The sequence below is a fragment of the Humulus lupulus genome, chromosome 2 (assembly GCF_963169125.1).
Source record: "Humulus lupulus chromosome 2, drHumLupu1.1, whole genome shotgun sequence".
Lineage (NCBI taxonomy): Eukaryota > Viridiplantae > Streptophyta > Magnoliopsida > Rosales > Cannabaceae > Humulus > Humulus lupulus.
Window position 1 is genome coordinate 171,656,071 of NC_084794.1, and position 9,995 is coordinate 171,666,065.

A 9,995-nucleotide genomic window follows, 5' to 3' on the forward strand; every position below is an offset into this window, starting at 1 on the left:
CAAAGTTATTAACTAACAATAAAAAAAAAATGGATTTGATGGTTGTGCTGCATCTTATGCTATCCCAGAGACATGAGTTTGACTCATGGCAATTGCAATTAATACAATTTAATTTTTTACAACATGCTAGAGTAAGAGTATTAATAAATGGGTAAAAATTAAAAAAATTATCTAAAAGTGGCACCCAATCTAATTTCTTCCATATTCTAATAAAACACTACTGTTTACTGAATTTTTCAGAAACTAGAAATAGATTAAGAAATAAGAGCTAGGAAGAAATGATCAAAGATGAACAAATAGAATTTTTACATTGTTAGGGCATTAATGAGTCTTAGTCTACGAGTCGATTGTATTAGATTTTAGAGAGCTTTTGATAATGGAGTTTTCTGCAAGTTTTAGCAGAGTAATTGCTTACAATAGAAAATTTGGGATCCCCACTACAATGCACAACTGATCCTATTTATAAGCAATCAGATGCAATGGGCTTGGGCCGGACTAATCTGGGCCCAATATGGATGTAATCATGGTTTCCTCGCTAATGGAGGCGTAATATAAAAGATGTTGCTAAATAAAACATATTAATCAGGGCCCATTGGATCGGCTTGGGCATGACCAAGCTTTACAGCTGCCAATAGTACACAACCTCAGATTGGTTCGCGTGGACTTCTAAGGGGATCAAGGGGACAAGATCTGTCAGAACAGTGACAATATTGTTTCCTAGTAGCATCGTACATTTCATGCGTAACCTCTTCTGCAGGTTAGTTGAGGAGACCAACTTACGTATTTCTTGGGGACATGTCAGCGTCAGGTAAGATCAATCTTGCCCTATCCAGACGTCTGGTCCGGTTTCCTTTACTAATGTCCTGGTTCATTTGCCAGAGTCCTGGTTCGCTCACCAGGACGGGTTCATCCGTAGCAAGGTCTATTCCCAAACTAGTGAACCGACCACCTCTATTGGCATCCTAGAGGATACGAATAGGTTGGGACCCACGAGATGAGTTGGATCTGCATCTTGATCCCAGTTACCTTGTTATAGTCGCGCCCATCGAACACTCATGCTCATTGACGATTGGGCCTAAGGATGGGCCTAGTTCTCTTCAAGGGAGCCCATGGACCCATTGCGTTATGCCACGTGTTCCGAAGGGAAAACAGGGATAACAACTACAATATATTCCATTCAAAGCACGAAGTATATTTGTCAAAATACACTTGATTCCATTGAATTCTATAAAGAACCAATTATAATAGTTATTTCAAATTCCAAACCATACAAAAGTAGAAAAGTTCCTTCTACGTTCCATTGCTGTTACAACCAAAAGACACCTTACAGATGTGCTCCAGGCCACCTTTTCACATATTTAACTGGATAAAATAGAGAATCAAATGCAAGGAACCAATACACTATTTTCATAACAGAGAAAATTCAATAACTGGCTACAAGTTACAAGCTACTAGGCTACTGACTAATGCTATGGAAATACATTCTGTTTTTACCAGTAAATTCAAGCTGAGCTAGAAATGGCTTCCTGATGACCTTCTGACTCATCGACCGTTGATATTTCATCCGAAAAACTAGGAGATTTTGGGGTCAGTCCCAGCACCTTGAACATGAGTTGGTCAGCATCAAAATCATTGTTTGGGGTAGTCAACAACTTCTCACCCGTGAAAATTGAATTTGCTCCAGCCAGAAAACATAATGCCTGCTCGGGCATGGAGAATCGAACTCTACCAGCTGACAGCCTCACCATAGCTTTTGGCATAACAATACGAGCCGTGGCAATCATCCGAATCATCTCCCATATTTCAACCGGCTTGATTATGAAAATATGAATTCTGTTAAGGCACTTAAATCATGCAAAGAGAACACAAGTGGTATTGCAATTCAAAATTAAACGAACCACACTCCCCTAGAACTGTCTTCATATTGCAAATTCTGAATGATTGTAAAGATATGGTATAAACTAAGAAACAAAAAAGTACAAAACCCTCTAATGACAGACCACACCAACAGACATTTATATTGCTCATATTAATTTCCCAAAAGTTGATGCTAAGCTGGAAAATATATATATATATATAAATATATATATGTACAAATATAATATACTGTACTTCTCTACCTTTTGATCCTGAAGAGGTGTGCCTTTCACTGCAAGTAATGCATTGATTGGAACACTTTCTGGATGTGTAGGTAGTGTTGCCAAAGTATGCAATAAACCAACTCGGTCCTCCTCGGACTCTCCAAGACCTATTATTCCACCTGATAATGCAAAACATAATTGTCATCACAAATTCAGAATAATCATTCACTTTCCTTCCTCATTTTCTTTGAGAACTTATGGATGTATTTGAGAATTGAACATTATAAGAATGAAAATATGAAACTAAGAATCACAAAGAAAAGGACGGGTGAATCAGATCAATCTCTATCCATTAAACACTGAACAGAATTATTTTGTGGTACTAGAATCGGCGGTGAGACTCGAGGAAGGGGGAATCAGATCAAAATCTTTCCATTTCCTTTTCATTTTTCACGTCCAGATGATAAAAAATTTCAACATTTGCAACTAAAATATCAATGATTAGTTATTTAGTAAATCACGTTCAAAATTTGTTGAATCATAGAGGAGAATCTATAATTTAACGAATTTCATTTCATATTCCTTTTCCAACAGGGAACAGCTTGCACAGTATAGACCACTAAAGTGAGAAGAATGGATGGGGTCATGATAGGTAAGTCAGATTTTGTAACAACAACAATAGCAAAGACTAAAGAACGTTCCTGGTGCAGGATTAAGATGCAAGCAACCCTATATGTTTTCATATATTTTTTTATAGGCTGATTGTTGAGCAAAGTCAAGAACAAGAGTTCCAAGAGCTCAGCATGCAAAAATATGTTGCAAAATATGTTTATGGCTTCAACTTCAGTCAGTAGTAGAATCATATTTACTAGGAAATTTTACCTGAGCAGACATTAATCCCTGTATCCCGAACATACTGAAGGGTTTGAAGGCGGTCATCATAGGTTCTTGTTGTAATAATGTTCGGGTAATATTCCCTTGAAGTATCAAGATTGTGGTTATAAGCTGTGAGGCCTGCCTTCTTGAGTGCTTCAGCTTGCTGCTTCTCTATCATACCCAAAGTGCAGCATACTTCCATCCCCATATTCCTGCACAACATAACAATTCTCCAGTGTAAGTAACCATAAATCAGAAGGAGGTTTCAGATGCATTGGAGTTTTGGGTTAAACTCTTTTAATTGATGAATTTACAATGAAATTGAATTTAAAAAAAAAAAGAAAAAAAAGAAAAAAGGAAAAGGCTTTTGCAACTACTTTGGGCTAGCTCAAGTAGTTGGGTGGTTATGTGTGATGATACGGTATTCAAGTTCCCATTACTGTATCCCATAATATTTATATATATGGAGTATTCATAAATAGTTTTTGGTCAAAAGGTGTGATTGTAATTTTGATGTAACGAAGAGGGTGTATTAGTGTAACTCACTTTAATAAATAAAAACCATCAGTATAGTCTACAACATGAATCTTTCAACAAAAATTACACTAAGCTACAAGATTACACTCAACAGTATAACTAAAAGACTAGTAAATAAAAGCTGAAATAATGTTTAGGCTCGAATCTTTCATGAAAGTTTATGTAATAAAAAATGGACCAACAATGATATCAAGTATAATAAAATACATGCCAGCAGCATCAATTTTAGTTTACTACTACTACTACTACATAACAATCTAGTGCTATATAGTAATAAAGAGAACAGCATTCCAAGGTATAGCAGATTGAGTGAAATCATCTGCATCTAACAGAGTGGATCTCCTTCCTGAGTCTTTTACTCTTTCTATAGGCCAAATTCTGTTACCTTATTTCTGTAACATATTCAAGGATCTGGTTGAAGTTTGTCTTTCTTCCCACTGTCTCTCTCCATGCTGCACCCATACAAAAACGTGAACTACCAGCCTCTTTCGCCTGCAAAGGTGCAAAATTCTATGTTCAGATGATGCTATAAACAGCGTTGATTACATAATAGAAATAAAAGATTAAAAAGATAACATATGTGGATGCCAAAAATCCTCCAATGAAAAAATCTCTGATCCCTGGTTGAAATACGTGGCTAATGGTCACTTAGTCATGCTATCGGGCTTGGGCCTATAGGTCGCACGAGACCACGTTCTAGCCAACACTCCCAAGTGCCCCGCAGGTCTCAGCCTTGCCGAAAATTCAAAGGCTCACGACACCCTTGTGTGTCTCGCGCCCCTGGGCCTTGTGAAGCCCCCGCCTCGCGCCCATGTGTCAGGTGTCCATGTGCCTCGCGAGACCGTTGCGTGGTTGGAGCCCGAGTGCCAAGCTCTTAGGAGTCATGCTCACATGCAGCTCACGAGGCCTCCGCCTCGTTGAAGACTAGAACCCCTCGCGCCCGAATGCCACGCACCCTAGCGCCTCGCGCCAGGTCTCGCGGACCCCACCTCGGTTACGCAGCAGTGCCTCACGCCAGGTCCCGCGGACCCATCACCTCGGCCGCGCAGCAGCGCCTCGCGCCAGGTCCCGCGGACCCACCACCTTGGCCGCACAGTAGCACCTCACGCTAGGTCCTGCAGACCCACCACCTCGCCCGTGCAGCAGCGCCTCGAGCCATGTACCATGGACCCACCACCTCAGTTGCGCAACAACGTCTCGCGCCAGGTCCCGCGGACCCACCACCTCAGTCGCACAACAACGCCTCGCACCAGGTCCCGCGGACCCCACCTCAGTCGTGCAGTAGCGCCTCGCACCAGGTCTTGCGCCCACCACCTCGGTCGCGCAGCAGCACCTCACGCCAGGTCCCACAGACCCACCACCTCGGCCATGCAGTAGCGCCTCACGCCAAGTCCCGCGAACCCACCACCCCGGCCGCGCAGCAACCCCTCGCACCAGGTCTCGCGGACACCACCACCTCGGTCGCGCAGTAGCGCATCGCGCCAGGTCTCGCGGACCCACCACCTCGGCCGCGCAGCAGCGCCTAGCACCAGGTCCCGCGGACCCACCATTGAAGAAGGTTGAAAAATTCATTGTATACAGAGGTTATTAAACAATACACGGGTTTTTACCGCATTGTTGATCTGCATTTATCCTTCCTCAAGTCTATTCTAAATACTCATTTAGTTATTATCTTACTAAACTTTGTGTTTTCCAACCTAACATCGTTGACAAGTTCTCACCGTCAACAACATAGAATAAAGAATAATGAGTTGAAAATTATTGCAAAGCTAATAAATGCTTCTAACAAAAAATTAGTGAAAGCATCATTAGGTAGACAAAACATGAATCCATTCTTAGAATCTATTCTGGTATTGTTGTAATAGTCTCTCCAATAGAAAATAAAACTGCATGCACAAGAAAGCCTAGTTTCAGACTGATGAGATTATTTTCATAAAATGACTACAGGAATTTGAATGCAAATAAACCTTTAACGACAATATATTATTATGATCTCAAACTTACATTAGCTTTTAGTAGTTATAAATCTTACGAGACTGTGGAGGTTAGAAACATTAATAAAACTTAGGGAATCATCTGCTCGGGCTTAATATGCTTGAAATTAAGAAAACTAATCCTGAAGAGAAATGCTTGAATAAATTCTTAATTTGAAGTTATGCTGTTAGTTCTTAGCGCCAGTAAATGAGAGAAGCTCCAAAAAGATCAATCACAAAAAAAAGCAGTCCAGTCAAGTGTTAATGCTGTTAGAAACTCCAAATGCAACCAGCACTGTAGAAGAAATGGAGTTTCTATGGAATACATGGTATCTTATGTCTGAAAGTTGTAAGCTTTTTCTCACTCTATTTAGTTTCGTAGTATCAATCATCTAGGATTCTATTTGGTGAGAGATACAATTACGTCATAGAAGGCCAATATCACACACTAGTCTGAAGTTTGGAAATTCAGACTACAGAGGGAGGCTTCCAATGAGGTCCTTTCATATTTACCAAGTACAGGGCATCATTCCTGACAAGTACAATATCATTAAATTCCCACTACAAAAAATTGTCAATGCTTGTTTTCAACGAGACAGGTAAATCATATTACGAGACATAATTTACGCATGAGTATCTAATTTTTGTTTCTCCCATGTCATTTTGATTAATTGGGATTATAGTTCAGGTAAAAGCTAGCTATCTCTAGGATATAAATGTATGCTCATGTCCATCATGACCCGTATAACTGATGCTTCAGGGAAAACAAAAAGATCAATCACAAAAAAGAGCAGACCAGTCAAGTGTTAATGCAGTTAGAAACTCCAAATGCAACTAGCACTGTAAAAGAAATGGAGTTTCTACGGAATGTATGGTATCTTATCTCTGAAGATAGCACAAGTGGCAAGACAAAGAAATTGACCTTTTTTGCTGCCTCCAAAACAGCATCTTTGGTCATAAGCTTCTGGGATTTTACACCTGTATCATACCTAGAGGACTGAGGACAATATGAACAATCCTCACTACATCCACCCGTCTTGATAGAAAGGAGAGTGCACTGCTGCACTTCTCTAAAGTTATGAGCATGCCTGTGAACTTGAGCCTGGAAAAAGAAGGATATGGTTGCTATAAGTTGGAAAATATTAAGCAAGACAGTACAGAAAAAAGGAATTCCAAACTCCAAATATAAATAGCGCAGCAATATAAGGATTGAATTTACTTATGTTATTCTATTTTTTTTATCTTAAAACAAAAGTACAAAAAATTGGTAAGCAAACTTGCAAAACAAAATATGTAACTATACATTGCGCATTCATATACACATTTACATTAAAAAAATTGGATGAATCTAAAGCAAAAATAAATAGTGAAATAAAGTTTGCCGAACAAGCCCTTGGCCTGTAAAATAGTATAATAACCATTTTAATTCACACCTAACATTCTCAGATTCCATTCGAAATTTTGGGGTTTAAAGAAAATGTAGACTACGGACACTGGTCCGACACTAACACTAAAAGATGCATATAGTTTCTAATGGGAAGAAAGAGCAAGAAAACAATATCTTAATTATTCAATAACTCAATTTATTATATTTAAAAAAAAATCCTATTGACAAAATTATAAGTAACCACAAAATAGACTAATCTTTCCATGATAATTTTATAGTCCTTTTCAGCTCTCCTTAAAACCCAAGCTCCAAACATAGTGCATTAATGAAAACATGCGATCCTTAACACTAAAAGCGTAGCAGTATGGTCGGAAATTATCATTGAGAACTTGCTCCACTAAACAAACTGAAAACAAGTGAACATATAAACAAAAATAATGAAATAGTTAGTAATACTGACTCCATGAAAAAGAAGATCGAGAACAGGAGAATCATAGACGGCCTTGATCTCATTACGGGTCCAATCGTTTCTCGGACCTTCTTTGACTGTTCTCTCAGCTTGAATTGCAGCCGCGGAAGAAGAGTAGGACGAAAGCTGAAGCTGGAGAACCGAAGCTCTTAGCTGCGTAGAACGACGGAATATGGAACCAATCGAAAGCATCATGCCCTGTTTTTCTTTTGGAATGTATAATTTTCTCGGGAAAATCGAGGATTTTCCGGCGGAGAAAATGATGAAGGAGAGAATGAGTTGAGTCAAGTCGAGTCGAGTCGAAAACAAACCAAAATGTTGACGTCACGTACTCCCCCGCCTCCTCATCAAAAGTAGCTACAATTGTAGTAGTAGTAGTAGTAGTAGGATGGAGAATGGACTTGTTTGTTCACCTACCCATCTCTAAAATTTAAAGTTCAACCAAAACAATAAGTAAAGTTGGTACCAAAAGCATTTGCAAATATCTATCATTTTTCAACTTTTCTTTTGTAATCTAGCATTTCAATACTTATACTTCAATTCTACAAACCAACCCATCTCCGTATAAATTGCCTAAAAGGCGGATTTTAACCCATCGAAACCTATACTCATCCTAACTCGTAACCCACTCAATAAAAACTATAATAATCAAACCCAACCCGACCATCAGATTGAGCAATTTGGATGGGTTAACTTGCCGAATCTTGATTTTTTGTTCCTTTAAACTATTAGTTTTTAGCTAAAATCTTTTCTAATTTAATTACAAAATCAATGTGTGAAAATTCTTTTTAAAGATGTTAAAGAGTCAAATAATTAAAAAATTTATACATTTAAAAAGATAAGCGTGAAAAAAAAAGATAAAGGTATTTCTCCAGTGATCCTCTAAAAAGGAGGCTACCGGCGTACGGTTTTTTTTTTTTTTTTACATGATAGATATAATTATATATTTTTTTTTATATGATTGTGCACGTTGTAGTAGTAGTAAATAACAAATCAATTTTCAAAAAATTCTAAATTACGAAGCTTAAATTATGGTTCAAATATTAGGTTGCATGCGCATATAAAAAATGAACTTTACAATTATATACATAGAATGTAACATTCAGCCAAATTATTTACATAAATGATGGTGCCACACCAAGATTTTGAAAAAAAAAATAGGGAAATCCCACTTTCCAATTTTTTTTTAATTTTTTATGAGTTATAAAAAGTTAGATTTTAGTTACTGATATCGATAAGATACCAATTGATCACTTTTTTTTTATTAAAAGTTTTATTTTTTTATCATATTATTTCAGTATATTTTAGTTATCTCCAAAACTCATTTGTAAATATCTTAATATACTAATTAATTATTTTTATGTTATATTATAATATCTTATTATTTAAGATATATTTTGGTAACCTTCAAGTTTATTTCGAAAACTAATAAGTTGACATATATTATAATAAGTTACCATATAATTCATTAATAAAAATTAATTTTGTATACTACACGATAACTTTTAAATGAAAACTTTTAGTAGACTTTTTTGGTAATTTACATGTCTTATTATTTAAGATACTTTTATGTTGCCTAAGTCTATTTTAGAAACTGATTAATTATCATTCACTATAAAAAGTTCCTACTATAATTCCAAATTACTTAAGTTATTAAAAAATGATAATTGTACGCCATAATTTTCCACGGGCTATTAGCGAGCTGAGATATGGCATAATTATATCAGCCACGTGGACCCCACGTGGCCGGAGCTGCTGCTGCCAGGTCCTACCTCTTTAGCTCGAGGTAGCCAAAGGTTTATCAAGATTATTTAAGGGCCGAGTCAGGAAAATAAAGACCGCAGGTCAAGAAGGCGTCCAGCTCGAGGCACGAGCTGGAGTTGGAAGCTGTGACCCTTTATAAAGTCAACCACGCAATGTAAACGTGCATATATCAGACATCATGTGTTTGATATATTCCTGAATTCTCGGACACGTCGCATGAACGTGCGTGTTCAGGCACCCACGACTGGGTTGGGCCGTGCGGCCCATTATCCCCCTTACCTATTGATTAGACCACACTTCATTGGTCAGGTTTTAGGAATTAATCATGAATGTCACAGAAGTGACATGATGGGTCAGAAGGTCACGGGATGACCCCCCTTGCCAACTCCCAGGTGCCCTCTCCTATAAATATGGAGACCCGGGGAGTTGCAAGGGGTTGGATTCTATTGTGTAACGAAATACCCTGTAAAGAATACTAGAAATATAGCAATAATATTGGCTGGTGGAGTAGAAGGATTTTAACCTTTGAACCACCTAAAAACGTATTTGTGTCATCAGTCCATTTTAAGATCATTCATCTGTTTCGGTTCATTATTCAGCACTAATCTCTTTCTCTTATTTTCTTAATTCCCTGTTGGCGAAGAACCGCGTCAACAGTTTGGTGCTTTCATTGAGAGCTTGTTAGATTGGTGCTATCGCAAATATCCAACTATGGTGACCACTCGATCAAGACACGGTAACGAGGCGGAACAACATGATGGGCAGGAGGCCCATCATGCCTCCATCTCTGGTGAGCAAAACCTTGAAGTTCAGCAGCGGCCGGGCAAGCAGCCAATAGGCCAGGATGACATTGGAAGTTCAGCACCCCGGCCACCTAATCCAAACTCGGACTTTTACACGGCGGTAGA

At 38.3% G+C, this 9,995-nt stretch overlaps 1 protein-coding gene across 1 annotated transcript; it reads right to left on the reverse strand.

The window, feature by feature from the left end:
* Positions 1-1,223: 1,223 nt before the first annotated feature.
* LOC133818716 (biotin synthase, mitochondrial) lies at positions 1,224-7,813 on the reverse strand. The gene is made up of 6 exons (XM_062251747.1): positions 7,315-7,813; positions 6,390-6,569; positions 3,880-3,986; positions 2,964-3,169; positions 2,121-2,260; positions 1,224-1,811 (listed from the first exon to the last, which is right to left on the reverse strand). The coding sequence occupies exons 1-6, from the start codon at positions 7,516-7,518 to the stop codon at positions 1,503-1,505; spliced, it is 1,146 nt and encodes a 381-aa protein (XP_062107731.1). The 5' UTR covers positions 7,519-7,813; the 3' UTR covers positions 1,224-1,502.
* Positions 7,814-9,995: the final 2,182 nt, after the last annotated feature.